The sequence below is a fragment of the Hibiscus syriacus genome, unplaced genomic scaffold, assembly GCF_006381635.1.
Source record: "Hibiscus syriacus cultivar Baekdansim isolate YM2019G1 unplaced genomic scaffold, ASM638163v2 tig00110365_pilon, whole genome shotgun sequence".
NCBI classification, from domain to species: Eukaryota; Viridiplantae; Streptophyta; class Magnoliopsida; order Malvales; family Malvaceae; genus Hibiscus; species Hibiscus syriacus.
This window is the reverse complement of record NW_024062703.1, coordinates 48,078-65,083: the sequence shown is the minus strand read 5'-3', so window position 1 is coordinate 65,083 and position 17,006 is coordinate 48,078. Positions and strand designations below refer to the sequence as shown.

At 35.5% G+C, this 17,006-nt stretch overlaps 2 protein-coding genes across 3 annotated transcripts; one reads left to right on the top strand and one right to left on the bottom strand.

The window, feature by feature from the left end:
* Positions 1-12,706: 12,706 nt before the first annotated feature.
* Positions 12,707-14,323, bottom strand: LOC120121203 (protease Do-like 5, chloroplastic). 2 transcript variants are annotated; one of them, XM_039140619.1, is made up of 6 exons: positions 13,883-14,323; positions 13,649-13,801; positions 13,415-13,573; positions 13,217-13,304; positions 13,024-13,131; positions 12,707-12,916 (listed from the first exon to the last, which is right to left on the bottom strand). In XM_039140619.1, exons 1-3 carry the CDS (start codon positions 14,282-14,284, stop codon positions 13,556-13,558), a joined length of 573 nt encoding a protein of 190 aa, XP_038996550.1. In that variant the 5' UTR covers positions 14,285-14,323; the 3' UTR covers positions 12,707-12,916; positions 13,024-13,131; positions 13,217-13,304; positions 13,415-13,555. The 2 variants fall into 2 exon arrangements, with proteins under 2 accessions (XP_038996550.1, XP_038996549.1); XM_039140618.1 differs by having other exon boundaries at positions 13,024-13,304.
* A 1,031-nt stretch (positions 14,324-15,354) lies between these two features.
* LOC120121264 (receptor like protein 29-like) lies at positions 15,355-16,761 on the top strand. Its single transcript, XM_039140666.1, has one exon. It carries the CDS (start codon positions 15,355-15,357, stop codon positions 16,759-16,761), a length of 1,407 nt encoding a protein of 468 aa, XP_038996597.1.
* Positions 16,762-17,006: the final 245 nt, after the last annotated feature.

Sequence of the window (17,006 nt, the reverse complement as noted above, 5' to 3'; positions counted from 1 at the left end):
GTTTTTTTAGATATATGCGTTGTTTATTCTAGTTAACAATGTTGAATTGTATTATATTTTACGTTAATGTAAAGTTTGATTTATTATTATGGATTTCAAGTTGGTTGTTATGGATTTCAAGTTTGTTGTTATGGATGTCATGTTTATTGGATAACGCTACAGGTTAAAAATTTAAATTTGGGTAACAAGAGAGCATAAAACACCATCGGCAAAATCTGTGTTAATTAGAGGCGTTTGTTACATACAATACCAACATTTTAGAAAAATAACGCCACTAAAGTTCTATATCTTTTGTGGTGTTTATACAAAAAAAATGCCACATAGACATAGTCAATAATGGCGTTTTAAATTTACGAATGCCGCTATATGTTATGACCTTTACCGGTGGTTTTGGGAACAAAAGCCACTATATGTCAGAACATTTAGCGGCGTTTTACAAACACAAAAAAAAAGATATATAGTGGCTTTCGTAGACGAAAATATCGTTACTTTTGCGGTGTTGGTTTTAGTGGCGCTTTTGGCGGCTTTTTTTTGTCACAAGGGTATTTAGCAGCGCTTAAAAATTTTGCTATATGATTGAAAAATGCCACTAAAAACCAATTTTGCTGTAGTGTTCATGAAGACACAAAATACTCCATGTGTTTTCCATTGTATGAGAAAATAAATTGAAATGGTTATTATATGAGATTTGTTTTCATAAATTATTATTACAGGGATATCCTAAATATTGAATATAAAAAATAAGTTACATTTTAAATCAATTTTTTTTAATTTACTTTTATATATATTTTTATATAAAAATTTTCACACATCAATTAGATATTTGAGTTTAGATAAATAATATGATCTTTAAACGTGTATGATAACAAATTGATGTGATCAATAAGACTTACCTACCTCACCTCAATCATGGAAGTGTAGAGATTACCATTTAAATTCTTTATTAATGGTGGTGCACTATAGAAAAATATGTTTTTAGCGGCGTTTTTTCAGTCATATAACAACGTTTTTAAGTGCCGTTAAAAACCTTTGTGGCGTAAACACAAACGCCGCAAAAGGTTGCGACGTTTGTCGTTCACAAACACCGCTAAAGGTTATGTTTTTAGCTGCATTTTTTTACAAATGCCACTAAAGGTAATGATATTTAGCGTCATTTTTTTACAAACGCCGCTAAAGGTTATGATATTTAACGGCGTTTACGTCAAAAACCGCTATTTATCTTTTCTTTTGTGGCATTTTGTCCCATAAACTCTCTAAATGTTCTGAAAAATAATGGCATTTGTTCCAAAAAATGCCGCTAAATGTTATGTCATATGTGGTGTTTGTGAATGTAAAACGCCGCTATTGACTAGGTATATAGTGGTGTTTTCTGTATAAATGCGCAAAAGATCTAGAACTTTAGTGGCGTTTTTCAAAAATACCGGTATTGACTATATATTTAGTGGCGTTTTTTATACAAATGCCACGAATTAAAACTAATTTTTCAAATGTTGTTTTCTACTATTTTGTTACCCAAATTTAAAATTTTAAACTGTAGCATTATCCAATAAACTTGACATCCATAACAACAAATTTGAAATACATAACAAGAAACTTGAAATCCATAATAATAAATCAAAGTTTACATTAACATAAAATATAATATAGTTCAACATTGTTAACTACAATAAACAATAATAACACCCAAGATGGTGAACTCTGAGGTACACCATCATCCAATTCAGATGCAGCTGAAGATGATGCTTGGCCTGAGCAATTATTTACGTCATCTCTAAGCTGTTGTAGCCGACCCTTACAAACATAGATGGCCTTCTGACATAATGGAATTACTTCTGAAGGTTTGTTACAATCTCCAAACACATACATATTCAAAAATTATAAATATATATACATATTTATATACATATTCATCTAGAACCTCGCTGATAGAAATCATTCCCTCTTGATCTGTAGTCTCCAGATTCTTGATTGTTTCCTCTACCCAAGTTACGAGAACCAAAGCGACCTCTCGAGGCCTCAGGTGTAAATCGCCTCTACCTCTTCCCCTCCTAGTCATTTCGAATGATAGAATCATGTCAACAAAGCAAATTCACTTCGATAATGATAAAGTGGATTACCATTTGTAACCCATCCATACAAATCAATCACAACAAATGCATGTTTAAGACAAGTAGGAAAAATAACTTTTTCCCCGTTCTTTTTGGTTCCTTGGCATAAGGAAGAAGAATGAAGTAATGCAATCCTAAGAATCACATTCTTAATGTTCAAGATGGTAAATTTGCTATATGGAGTTGACAAAATTAATGATTACCATAGTTATAAATTTATAATGGAAGTTTGTTTACCACCCAACCATATCCACCAAGAGGATTATCATAGAAATACAAAACTTTAATGAACATGCATAAGATTTAGTGACCAAAAAGTTTTGCGAAGTGTCTTTTTTTATAACAAGAATGCTTTTCTGCATGTTCTAAAATACCCAAAAGTAGCAACATTAAAGAGCATTTTACTGAAAATATAGAACAAAATTATAGAGCACATAAAAAAGCTTGTATTAAGGCATATACTTCCTCCATGTATACTGTTGCTATTTGGTTTGCGCTCCTCAATGTAGACTTGTCTTCCCCTCAATGGTATAGGAGAAGCCTATAGAAGGAACACAAACAGTTCAATATTAATATAAAAAATAAGAACAATGCCAAAAGGAATACAAATTAGCTACAAAAATAAATTATATTATGTCCTGGCACCAACTGAAGCAACTATTCTAGTATACATGTATATAAAAAGTAATTCATACGAGAAACTATAAAGCTTCGACACTTGAGGGTGCTATAAATCAATTCTGGTTTAAAAGAAAAACAAAGGAAGATTTATATCCTTTACCCTCCTTTCTTGTAATCCACTTCTTTTTTTCCTGTATTTACTCAAGAAGCTCTTTCATGGTTGTTCTAGCCACCTCCATCTCATTCATCATAAGAAACAGAATAAACCATCACAAAGGTACATGGATGCACCTTAAATTTGTTCCATAGAGTAGACAACCATGAAAAAAAAACTAGAATGTAATCAAAATGGTACAATGTTTAAAGATAGATTAAAGCTCCTTTTAAAGAAAACTTAATGCTACAGACAAACACAAGCTGAACAAGTAGTTCAAACATACAACGAAAATAATTTAGATAGGAGCCTAGAAAGGAAAATGAGAAAATTGATCTTTTAAACTTCTAGAATGAAATACTGAAAGTAAATAAGCTAGTAGCTGCAGTCCAACATATTCGCCGGGGTGAAAGCAGAAACAATAATGAAAATTCATACCTTGATTGCATTTTGAATAGCAGAAATGTCATCAAACTTGACAAAATCATAAGAAACACCAACAACATCCTGCATGCAACTAATACAAATTTATTTTGTTTGAAGTTATATACGAAATATAATCAAGAAGAGAATAAAAATAAATTACCTTACGGTTTTGAATAAACACACCATCAGGCTTGATTCTGTCGAAATTCTTGAACTCCTGCTTAATTTTAGTAGCAGTAACAATCTAGGGCAATTTCTCACATAAACATATTTCTATTCACCAGTAAACCTAAAAGAATGATGATCAATAATCAGATTGCAAATCTTAATCCAAGTATTATAAGCATTAATAAGCATTTCAACCAGTGATTTATTGTCTCAACTCTAAACAAGAAAAGGTATTTGAGAAATGGAATGATATAAACATCTAGGCTCTAAACCATTATTTTTCAACTGTAGAAATGAAGCCCTAATGCTCAATGGGTCAAATTAAATACCCATATGGTCCATTTTAAAATTGCATTTCCATTAATCAATGCAAAAGCTAAAGAAGGGAAATTGATAAGAAGGAAAAGCAAACCATCTAATTCAAACTATACCACTGTAAGTAAGCTCCAGAAGAAGTCGAGGGGATAAGCATGGTATCAAGGAGATTCCATATCCCGTTACAGATGTAAGTAAGCTCAGACTCGATCTTGGCCCGATAATCACGGATCGTAGTGACGTGATCATCGTTACTACGATTCTTTTCTTTCTGCTCGATAGAGGAGATGATCTACCAGAAAGCACGGCGAGCACCGATGATATTCTTATAAGTAAAGAAAAGTAGGTTTTGTTCCTCGACGATGAGCTCCTCATTATCAGCGGAAGCAGATACTTTCTCTATGAACTCGACCATTTCATCATAGCGTTTGATTTGCTCGGTGAGTTTTGCCATATAGACATTTTCCTCGCGGGGAGAAGAAGTAGATGTGGCGGCCATTTCGAGAGAGAGAGAGGTAAAAGGCAAAGCCGATAAGAGTAAATACTAAAGAGAAAGGGGTAGGTTTTGAAAATGATAAGATGTGATATTTGGGGGAGTTTTTTTTATGGAGAATGCAATGATTGCGTTAAGAGAGGAGGATCAAATATGAACCATTGAATTTAGGAGGCAAAAGCATAGTAAAAACTAAAGTACGAGTATTTAGCAGCGTTTATATAAAAATGCCACTAAAGTATAGTTTTTAGCGACATTTATATTAAAATGCCACTAAAGTAAGTATTTAAAGACGTTTGTGCTTAAAAAGCCACTAATGTATTAGCCTTTAGCAATGTTTGTAAAAAAGGCCACTAAAGTACGAGTATTTAGCGGTATTTGTATAAAAACACCACTAAAGTATAGTATTTAGCGGCGTTTATATAAAAATGCCACTAAAGTATGAGTATTTAGCGGTGTTTGTGCTTAAAACGCAATTAAAGTACGAGTCTTTGGCGGTGTTTGTATACAAACTCCACTAAAGTATAATATTTACCGATGGCATTTATATAAAAACGCCACTAAAGTATGAGTATATAGCAGCTTTTGTGCTTAAAATGCCACTAAAGTAAGAGTCTTTAGTGGTGTTTGTACAAATACACACTAAACTATAGTATTTGCGGTGTTTGTAAAAAACTTCACTAAACTACAATATTTAGCAGCGTTTGCTTAAAAAATGCCTCTATAGCGTGGTGCGCAAGACAATGCTATCATTATGTAAATTTGCAAAACCATGAATGAGTTTATTATTTTACACATTGAAAAAGAAATGAATGAATAGATGGATTCAGGGTTTTTGATAAAAGAAAAAGAAAGTCATAGTGAATTATTTAATTAGATTTAGATATAAATAAGTTCAAAAAAGTTTCAAATTCAATAAACATGCTAATACTTACACAAGTTCAGATTCTTCAAAAGCTTATAGACCAATTCATCAATAGTTTCATGTTTTGATAGTGTTTGTTAAAGATAACTCTCAACCATTTGACATTGAACGCTCACACCTTTGATATTTTCGTTGCGTAAACCTAAACATCAAAGAATAACAACAATTACTTTACCACCAAATTCGTTTGATTTGTACTCAATATATACATGTTAAATGACACAAAATGGACTTATTGGGGCTAGTAAAAGAATATTTTACATAATTTAATAAATGTTTATGAAGAACAAGTTGGTTAATGCTATTGAGCCAATATGAGATATTACATCAATCAGTTATTGACTATTGAGCCAATATGAGAGTTGTGCTATGTGGATAGTTGGTTAATGCTATGTGTGAAGTCTGTTGCAAGAGCTGGCAGGGTTGTTATATCGTAAATGATAAGTGTTATAATTCTAGAAAGATTCTAAGCCTATAAGAGGAGTCTTTGTGTAAACCAGAAGATATCAATGAGAAATACGTTTTTTTAATTCTTTGTTTTACAACATGGTATCAGTCGCTTCTGACCTGGTGCTTCCTTGCTGGAATTTTGACACCATGTGGGAGTTGTTTTTTTTTCGTCTTCATGGCTGTAAGTGAAGGAGCTTCCCCCGACTCTGGGGTTACTGGATTTGCGGTGTTGTTTCCTCCTGGAAAGGTCTTCACCAACAAGAAAATCAGTGTGGTGCTTGATGAATATAACTTTCTTCTTTGGAAGAAACAAGTAATACTTGTTGTTCATAGTCATCAACTTGAGAATTTCTTAACTGGTGGTGTTCAACCATCACATGCCATTGTGGAATGAGATGATGGGTTCCGTGGAAAATGAATATTATAAGGTGTTCATGGCTCAAGATAGTGCTTTAGCCTCCTGGTTACTTTCTATTATAAGTCCATCTTTAATTCCTCAGTTGGTGAGCAGAGACTGCCTTAGAAATTTGGAAAACAGTAACAATGTTCTTTGTGAGCAAATTGACCACTACTCTCATGAATCTAAACTACAAGCTGAAGACGGTTAAGAAGGGTGACCTTGGCATGCGAGCTTATATTTCTCATGTGAAAGAGATTTACGATGCATTGGTTGTGTGTGGCTGTTAGTGTATGCCCAAAGACTAATCATATAATGATTGTAATGATACATATTATTTACCGATTTTATTAATAAAAGCATTGCCACTATTATTTTCAGTTATATATATGTGTTTAACATTAACTGGAAGATAATAAAGTCCATATAATAAATAATTGTTATTATTAAAAGATCTCTAATAAAGTATTATTATGGGCATGGACAATAATAATACGCTTAAGACTAACATGTTATTAATTGATGACAACGAGTTGTCATTGACATAGAAATGTCAGAATTGATACATGATTATATTGTTAGAGAACAATGTATTGGATTGACCCACCATGAGTATATGTCTTAGATTATTATGTGATAGTCATAACATTGCTCATGGTGATGACTATATGTATGATCTCATACTTGAGATCAATAATATCCAACATATATTGTTGTATATTTTGATGCAGTTAAACAAGCTCCATAATTGGTTGCTCTATAAAGACTGTTATTGAATATATCTCGATATATGTAGCGGGTATGTATGATTAAGATAGGATTTGTCCTTCTTACATAATAGGAAATATATCACGGGCACTTCATTTAGTGAAGCTAGAAATGCATGGCCATGCTCGAATAAGTTGATATGAGATATCACAAATTATTCGTTAATTAAAGTCTACTCTAGATATTAAGAAACAATAGATGGGATATACAAGTGTGACTATTCCAAGACTGTGCCTATTCTAGATATAAAAGACAAAATGTGTAATACATAATAGAGTTAATCACGAAGATGATATGTTGAATCATATTTTCTTGTATCTTAGGTGACAATGATATATTGCTAGATGTCACTCATTGTATGTAATATTAGAATTGTTCTAATAATTACTGCTAACGTTACAAGAACCTACAGGGTCACAACCTAGGATTAAAATGAGCAAAGATGTACAATTTGTTGTACGTTACTAAAATATATCTAGAGTTAATGTATGTTTGATATACATATGTTTTAATAATCTTGAATATTTAATTTAAATTAATTAAATAAAGATTTAATTAATTTGAAATAATAAAATTCCTAATATGTTAGTGTAACTTGGATATAAAAGGAGGTGTAAGGTCTAGCAGCCGTTTATTACACATTATCTTCAGCCATTTTTCTCAAAACAGTTTTGGGAAAAGCAAATATTACTCTCAATCGAGTGAATTGAGTAGAGGTGAGATGTGGTTTTGTGGAGGCTAACGATTCGAATCGATCAACACCATCATTAGTCGATTGTCCTTGTTATTTTTCAAGAAACCAACTGTAAGTATTTACATCATTTCCTCCCGATTTTGATTTATCGTACTTGGGTTGGTGAGACCGTCAAATTTTTGTTTCTGTTGTGCTATAGGGTGAGCCGACGGTCCTAACAGTGGCTACCCTATCTCAGAGTTTAAACGCATTGCCACCATCCTCAACAGTTTACCACCGGAGTATCGTCCTTTTATTGTTGTAATTACGGTGAGTCGTAAACCTTTCACTTTGGAAGGAATTGTTTCCGTACTTGTTGATGTAGAAACACAACAAAAGAACTTTGATCAATTTGATAATCTTCATATTAGTGCTAATGTTGCTCAGGTTTCCACTGGTTCCTCTACTACCAACAAGATGTCTTCTGGTTCGAAGGTAGGTCAAGAAGACCTTCGAGTGCTTCTGGTGGTCAAGACTGAGGTCATAACAAACTTCAATGTCAGTTGTGTGGGAAAATTGGCCATCTAGTTTATCGATGTTGGTATCGCTTTGATGGGTCTTTCCATGGTGTATTTTCTTTTGGCTACAATGGATCATCTAACAATGCAGTTGCGAACTTGTGTCATCATAACTCTGGCTCATCAAATTCTGGGTACTGTGGATCTAGTCATGTCCATAGAAACTTATCTTCACCTGGCAATATGACTACTTGGTGTGTTGACTTGGGTGCTACATCAGGTTACAGCTAATGTTGGGGAACTCGCTGATAGTACTGCTTACTCTGGGCCTGGTAAGTTAGTAATGGGTAATGGTAACTCCTTGCCTATCAATAAATTTGGTCATACTTCTTTGCATCATGGCTCTTTTTCTTTACGGCTCGTATTTAAAAGTATCTTATCTCTGTATCTAAGCTTGCTCGTGATAAGTGAGTTTTTCTAGAATTTCATGCTCATAACTGCTTAGTGTGTGATGAAGATACGGGAGTTGTGGTCCTGCGTGGGGTGAAATCTGATGGTTTATATGAGTTTCGTTCTTGCTCGTCCAATGAAGACTCTTTACCTATGGTGAATATGGATAGTGGATCTAAGGTTACTTATGATGTTTGGCATGATCGTTTAGGTCATCCTTCTCATGATGTTTTACGAATGCTAAGATTCATTTGTAGTAATTCTTCTTTGAGAAATGTTAATAAAGCTAAGTCTTCATTTTGTACTTCTTGCCAAATGGGCAAAGGTCACACTTTGCCCTTTCCTCGGTCCAACACTGTTTACACTAAACCATTTCAAGTTATGTTTACATACTTTGGGGTCCTGCACATATCCCATCTAATGGCTTTAAGTATTACTTATCCTTTGTGGATGGTTTTTCTTGACATAAGTGGTTATACATTCTAAAGAAAAAGAGTGAAGCCATTAAGGTCTTTCATCTGTTTAAAAAGTTGGTTCGTACTCTATTTAACTCTGACATCTTGGTTGCTCAAAGCGATTGGGGTAGAGAGTATCGTCCATTGACTAATGTTCTCTTATAGGATGGGATTCATTATCGAGTAACTTATCTTCACACGTCTCAGCAAAACGGTGTTGTGGAAAGAAAACACTGCCATATTGTGGAAATGGTCATCACTCTTCTTGCTCAAGCCTCATTACCTTATAGATTTTGGTATTATACAGTTGTCAAAGCTGTCCACTTTTTTAATCGCCTACCACATTAGTTCTTAATGGTTATTCTCCTTTCGAGAAGTTGTTTAATCAGACACCAACTTATGATCATCTCCGGGTGTTTGGGTGCCTTTGTTTTCCTCATACTAGACCATTTTAATATCACAAACTGTCCTTTCGCTCCCAGACTTATGTTTTTCTTGGCTATAGCATACAACATCGAGGCTATATTTGTTTAGCATCGGATAGAAGGGTCTATATCTCTCGTTTTATTGTTTTTTATGAAGGTGTATTTCCTTATGTGATAAAAAGAAGCTACCTTCATTAAAAATCTATCCTATGCAGACTCTGAGTTTTACTTTGAGGGTGGTTCCTAGAGCTAGTAATTTTTTTGGTAATTGTTTTCGATCTCAAAAGGAAATTTCACCTGATGTTTGTGCTCAACTAATTAACAACTCTACTTCCTTTCCAACTGTTTCTGTTACTGGTGCTGATCAACATTATCTGTATTGACAAGAGATAATAATGACCAATCAGTATTGTTGAACTCACCGAATCAAGAAGTAGTGCATCATGCAAGTGATAACATACCTGCTGCTTAACTACAACCATGTAGTGATGTAGTAAATGTTCATCCCATGATAACAAGAAGCAAGCTAGGTATTTTTAAACCCAAGGTTTTTTCAATTGATGCTATCTCCTTTGAAGAAGAGGTAGAGCCAACATCGATTTCTCAAGCTCTTGCTGATCCAACATGGAAACAAGTTTTTATTTATGAGTATAATGCTCTCTTGAAAAATTCTACATGGAATTTTGTATCTCTTCCACCCGATCGCGTGGCCATTGGGTGTAAATGGTTATTCAAAATGAAACGCAATGCTAATGGTACTATTGCGAGACACAAAGCACAATTGGTTGCCAATGGATTCTCACAGGTCACTGGGCATGATTTTGGAGATACATTTAGTCCTGTTGTATGGTCATCTACGACAAATGTTGTGTTATCTATGGTTGTTTCAAATAACTGGGTGTTGCGTCAAGTTGACGTTAACAATGCCTTCCTCAACAGAGAATTGAGTGAGGAAGTGTTTATGATCCAACCTCCTGGTTTTGAACAACGATCTCTTAATGACAAACTGTTAGTGTGCAGATTAACAAAAACCTTGTATGGCTTAAAGCAAACCCCAAGGATGTGGTATGCAAGATTAAAATAGTATATTATACAATAAGGGTTTAAAGAATCTACTGCTGATGCCTCTTTGTTTATCTGACGTTCTGGAGGCACCCGTGTATTCCTACTCATCTATGTTGATGATATTATTGTCACCAGTGACTCCAATAGTGTGGTTAAAGAGGTTATTCACTGTCTTGGTGATCAGTTTTCTCTGAAAGATCTTAGTGACTTACGATTCTTCTTGAGCATTGAAGTTACCAAAATTCATGATCATCTAGTGATTTGCCAACAAAAATTCATTAAAGAGATGTTAGCGAAAAATAAAATAGATGAAGCAAAGCCAACTCCAACACCAATGGCAATTTTTCTCAAGCTTACAGATGAATCTCGTAAAATGCTTGATGATCCTCAGTTTTTAGAAGTATCATTGGAGCTTTACTCTATCTCACACACACTCGTCCGAATATAACGTTTAGTGTTCATAGAGTTGCTCAATACATGTATGCCCCATGTGAAGGACATTGGATAGATGTAAAGAGGATTTTACGGTATTTAAATAGCATAGTTCATCATGGACTTATTTTTTAAGGCAGGATCTCCTTCGAAGGTAATCGCCTTTGCTTATGCTGACTAGGCAAGCAATGCCGATGACTTTCGACCAGTGTCTAGTTCCTGCATATTTCTTGGTAACAATCTAATATCCTGGAGTTCTAAGAAGCAAAGAACGGTTGCTAGATCAACCACCGAGACTGAATTTTGCAGTATTACAGATGTGGTATCTGAAGTTATCTAGGTTAAGACATTGCTTGCTGACATGGATGAAGAAACGAATGCAATACCTGTAGTATGGTGCGACAACACAAGCGCAGTAGCAATGAGTATTAACCCTGTGTTTCATGCAAAAATGAAGCATGTAGAGCTTGACATGTGATTTGTTCATGAGAAGGCAGTGGGAAAAGAGCTGAACGTCAATTACGTACTAGCTGGCCATCAGGTTGCTGATGGCTTAACCAAATCGTTGACTAAATCATCTTTTCAAGTGTTTCAACAAAGAGTTCGTGTCATGGAAGAACCTGAAGAGTAGGGAGAATGTTGAGCAAATATGAGAGCTGTGTTGTGTGGAAAGTTGGTTAGTGCTACGTGTGAAGTTTGTTGCATGAGCTGGTAGGGTTGTTCTAACGTAAATGACCAGCTGTTATAATTCTAGAAGGAGTCTAAGCCTATAAGAGGAGTCTTTGTGTAAACCAGAAGATATCATTGAGAAATAAGATTTTTAATTCTTTGTTTTACAACATTGACCAGTAGATAAATTTGAGCACTAAAAGAATAACCTAAGATTCGGCTATAAAAAAACTGAGTTTTAGCCTCACGTTAAATATAACCTCTCACCTATACTCATTTTTTCTATTATCGTCTTCTTTTACTTTTATTCTGTTGAATCATTGAACTAATCATTTTCATTTGAAAATGATAAATGTTTTTATATGTTATTGTAATAATGTTTTTGTATTTTTTATCATTTAAGATTTAATATAGTGTGGTCTTTTGGTTGGAGGTTATTTGTTATCTTATTAATGTATCTTTATTTTGAACATTCAGATTGATGCTTTCAAATCACTTGAATTTATTGCGTTTTAATTATAATCAAGTCGCTTGTTAATATGTTGTCATATTCTATTATTGTGTCAACGTTGATGGTGTTTATCCGTTACAGTTGACAATGCTTTTTATTTGTATCTTTTATTATTTATAAGTTGTTTGGTTAATTTTTTGACTCGTTTTTATATAATCATATTTTCATTACTTAACGACTAATTTTTACTATTTGATGATTTTAAGATAAATGGTTGGTAAATATAATATAATTAATTTGTTTTGGATTTTAGTTTATATAAACTTTTCTCCTCCATATTATAAATCAAAATTATTTGTTATTATTATTTTAAAAAAATCATCTTGCTGGAGACAAGACTAATCTTAATGATTGCGATGAAAAAAGCATGGCACAATGATGAACAAACAACCAAGCCTTTCCCAACAAGTGTTCCACCCAATTTTTTTTTGGCAAAAACTATAATTAATTAATTATAAAACTATAATTAAAGTCCAGCTAGGCATGTGTTTAAACAATAATGTCCAAATAATGGATTAACCTAATAATGTATGCCCTAGCCTTCAAAGTCCAAGTAGGGTTCATGCAACAATATTATATCCCTTCTGTTTTATAAATAATCACATAACCACCCAGGATTCTGCAATCATTTGTCTCCCTCACGTCCCCTAACAAACAATGAGCAACAAACATGTATCCATATATAAATGATAAAATGATTTTCGTAAAATTCGAGTCTTGACATAGGTAATATACATAGATACTCAAACGAAAATGAAGAGTCCTCGTAACATAGATTATATTGTGTCAGAACCTGTTGCTATATCGGGTTCCATACACAATAAGGTACGGTACCGTTCGCACGACTGTGTCGATCGGTATCGCGAAGTTCACACCGGAGGATATTCCTGTCCCTGCAAGATCGTGTAATAGGATCAACCATTTTCTTTGCAGAAAAGGGAAAACAGACATTGCATCACTTTTCTTTGTACCGAAAGGACTAATCATGTGATCTCCTTACCTTTTCGAGTGAAAGCTGCGGTGTTAACACCAATGACATGACCGTATGAATCTATCAACGGTCCACCGGAGTTGCTTGCAGGGAAATATAGGGTGTATCACAGCTGATCTTCAAGAGTACAGTAATATTGGGTCTGCAAATGAGATAACATTCTTGGATGTTAGCTTACAAATCAAATCCAGCTAATGTTCACCTGAATTAATGGCAGCATCTGTTTGAATTGCTCCTCTAATAGCCCTGCCATTTGGGGAAGGTATCTCTCTGCCTAATACACTAACCACCTGCAAATAACAACTTTGTCACGACTCGTCAACCGGTAAGGCACCATCACTTCTCTTGGTCATATCGGATCGGATGTCATGAGTAATTCAGTTATTAAACAGTTATATACCCCTGTTGTTAAAGTATTCTCGTATCCAAAGGGATTTCCGATGGCGAAACAGCTCTGTCCCACACGCATGTCCCGAGAAGTGCCGATCACAACTGGTTTTAGTTCATAGCCCTCAACATCAACCGGCAGGTGGAAATAATTTCAAAGCAAGAAGAAAAACTAATTCAATTGTTCATACAGAAAAAAGAAAAGAAAAAGAAAAGCAAGCACCCTTAGCATTGATCATGAAAATACCTTTAAAACAGCTAAATCATAGGCTGGATCAATGCCAATAAGTTTCCCTTGTTTGGTAAAGCTAGTCCCTCTAGCATCAACCAGAAACACCTTACATCGTTGCAACCCAGTTTGATCGGTAGCCAATTTATCCACAACATGGTAATTAGTAACCTGTTACATTATATGCAAATCGTTATCTATAGTATAAGTTACAAATCAAATGCAGAAAGAAAAGCAGAGGAAAATGCTCACAATATGACCAAACTTGTCCCAGATGAAGCCAGAACCTGTCCCTTGAACTTTTGCATCTTCATCCTGGGAAACCGTATCTTCCTTGGAAGAACTCTTTGGGATTTTAGCTAACTCAAGGTCTTCAATAAACACAACCGATGGTGAGGTTTCCTGGAACAGATGAACAAGTCTATCTCCTTCTTGATCAAGTTCCACTTGTTGTGGTTGCAGGGCGATGGCAGAACATAGAGGAGAAATGGGGTTTGAAAATTGGAGTAAAGAAGCCATCGCAGCAGTTGAAGCAGAGACAACTGCTCTTCTCCTTGTGGAAACTGAAGTTTTACATGAAGATTCTGATGAACAAGTTGTTGTGGTTGGCAATGGAGATGGGAGCGTTTGTAGAGAAGAAGCCAGCATCTCCATGCTTATGCAAGCTTCCTTTTAAGTGTTGGAACTGATTTTTTTTGAACTCATTTTTGTGGATAAGGTGTCTTCAAAGTCCGTTCAACAGGAGAAATTCATGGTGGTTATCAATGGTGCAAAACCCATTGATCTGCATATACACATGCCCAAGCCTGTTAACCACACGCATGAACTCGGGCCGAGTGGGCTGGGTCGCGCATGGTTTGGGATTCAATAAACAAACCATTGATCATTTGCTCAATGTAAATGACAAAATTTATTTTTCTCAATTACGGTTTTAATCCTCCATCTTATATTCAACATAGAGGTATTCAATGTAAGGTGAAGAATTCCATGAGTGAATTTAGTGATAAAAGGGAATGTGGTTCTCTCCTGAGGATATGGGTTCGAACAATTATATTTATATGATATATGTTGTCTTATATTCAACGTTGAGATTTAGTTCATGCATTCTCAAGTGTTGGGGTTTAGACAGAATAACTAGATTGAGATTTGGATAAGGGATAAAGAAAATAATGTTTCACTAACTTAAAACATGTAATGGCATACAATTCATCCAAAAGAATTATCTAAAAGATAGTTTGTTTGCTATTTCTTTTCCCCCATTGCATATTTAGATGTTCCACAATCTATTTGAAGGAAACAAAAACATGTAGGGTGGCGTGCAGCCAATCCCACTGTACATACACGCATAGATAGAGCGACAGTGAGGGAATCTGTTTTCTCTGCAAAAGCAATGCAATGTTGGGTCGGCTTCATCATCATACTGAGGAAAAGCCATGTCAAATCATGCTTAAAACTTCTACAACTCTACTACTTTTTTTCTATAAATATTCCCTCTTCCTTTCGTTTGATGTATATAAATTTTGTTCCTCTTATACTCACTGTCGTTCTCCGCACCGCTCATATGCAACAAAACATCAACGCCATCTAGCAGCCTTTTTTTTATCTGACACACAATGAGAAGGGTTGAAGCAATAAACTGGTAGATATTCCTTTACTACAGTCGACATTTCTGAATGCTTATATCCGTGTGATGTTTGTTGCTTTGAGTTTGAGCTTGTTCTCTCATGGCTTCTCTTCATGTTTTCTTTGTTGGGTTCCTTGTTTGTTCATGTGGGGTGATTGCAGAGAATGATTTGGTGATGGAAGAAAGTGAGCTTCTGGGACTGTTTGATGTCATGGCTTCACTTGTAGACGAACCTGGTTGGTCCGAACTGTACCCTGAGCCATGCACCAACACGCCATGGCCTGGAATCGAGTGCCAGGTAGGTAAAGATCAAGATCCACCAATTTTTCACGTTACAACTATTCATATCGGCCCTGATGTTGCCTCCACACCATGCCAACCTGCTGCAAAGATATCGGATTCTTTGCTCAAAATACCTTACCTCAAATCCCTCTCTATTTTCAACTGTTTTTTGACATCAACGGCTGTGGTTTCTCCCACGTTGTTTGGTGCACTGTCTTCCTTGGAGCATCTTTCACTTCAATCGAATCCGTTTCTATCCGGTGAAGTTCCTTCAAGCTTGGGGAATCTTTCAAAGCTAAGGGTCTTGACCTTGTCACAGAACAATCTACAAGGGAACATCCCTGGTGAACTCGGTGGGTTAGTCCACTTGGAGCAACTTGACCTGAGTTACAACAACCTAAGTGGCGAAATCCCACAAGAGCTTGGAAGCTTAAAGAGTTTAGCCATTTTGGACTTGAGCTCCAATGACCTTGAAGGGGTGGTGCCATTTGGTTTAGGTCAGCTTCATCTTCTTCAAAAGCTTGTTTTTTCCTCAAACAGGCTCAATGGCAAGATTCCATCACAACTAGGGAAGCTAAACAGGTTGGTTTTGCTTGATTTGAGCTATAACACCATACATGGTCCACTCCCTGAAACTCTCTCAGGGTTAGAGCACATACAGTACTTAATATTTGATTCCAACCCCATGAATTCATTGATTCCCTTATTTCTGGGGTCCCTCAAGAAAGTGACCTATATCAGCTTCTCAAGATGTGGGTTAACAGGCGAAATACCAAACTCCTTGTCTTCATTGAACAACCTTACAGCTCTTTCGCTTGACAACAACAGTCTCAAGGGCACAATCCCTTCAGATCTGGGGAACCTTCCAAATCTAGACCAGCTTAACCTCAGCCACAACAAGCTAACCGGGGAACTACCATTCTCACAGGACTTCATCAATAGACTAGGGGAAAGACTTGATGTTAGAGGCAACAATGGGCTATGCACAAGCCACAACATCTCAACATATCTACAAACTCGGACTTGCTTGGACAAACAAGGCACGGTTGACAATGTAACATGTCCCCAACAACGACAACCTTGTGATCTCAAGGGAAATAAAAAGAACAACACATCTTTGTACAATGGAAGAACCAGTTCATCTGCTCCTTCCCATGATCCACCATCACCACAGTTCACCATTGTAACTTGTTTTGTTGTTTTAAACATGTTTTCTTGTCTGTAAACAACTCCACTAATCTAATGGTGTGTTTTGATGGGTCATTTTCTGGATGAGGAAAATGCAGAGAGCCTGAAGGCTACACCAAGTTGCTAAAACTGCGCAGAATTGCAGAGAGAAAGAGATGACATTTACAAGCAGTAGTTGAGGTGAATGAACATAGGATAAGAAGAGGCCAAAAAGTGTGTTTGCATAAGGGCTATTTGTATCTAATGTTGGTATTATACATTGACAAAGCTCCATCTCTGACT

Coding starts and splice junctions, on each gene's coding strand:
- LOC120121203 (XM_039140618.1), bottom strand. CDS start 14,284: ATGGAGATGCTGGCTTCTTCTCTACAAACGCTCCCATCTCCATTGCCA. Junction 13,802..13,882: donor GGGACAAGTTTGGTCATATT/GTGAGCATTTTC, acceptor ATAATGTAACAG/GTTACTAATTACCATGTTGT.
- LOC120121264 (XM_039140666.1), top strand. CDS start 15,355: ATGGCTTCTCTTCATGTTTTCTTTGTTGGGTTCCTTGTTTGTTCATGT.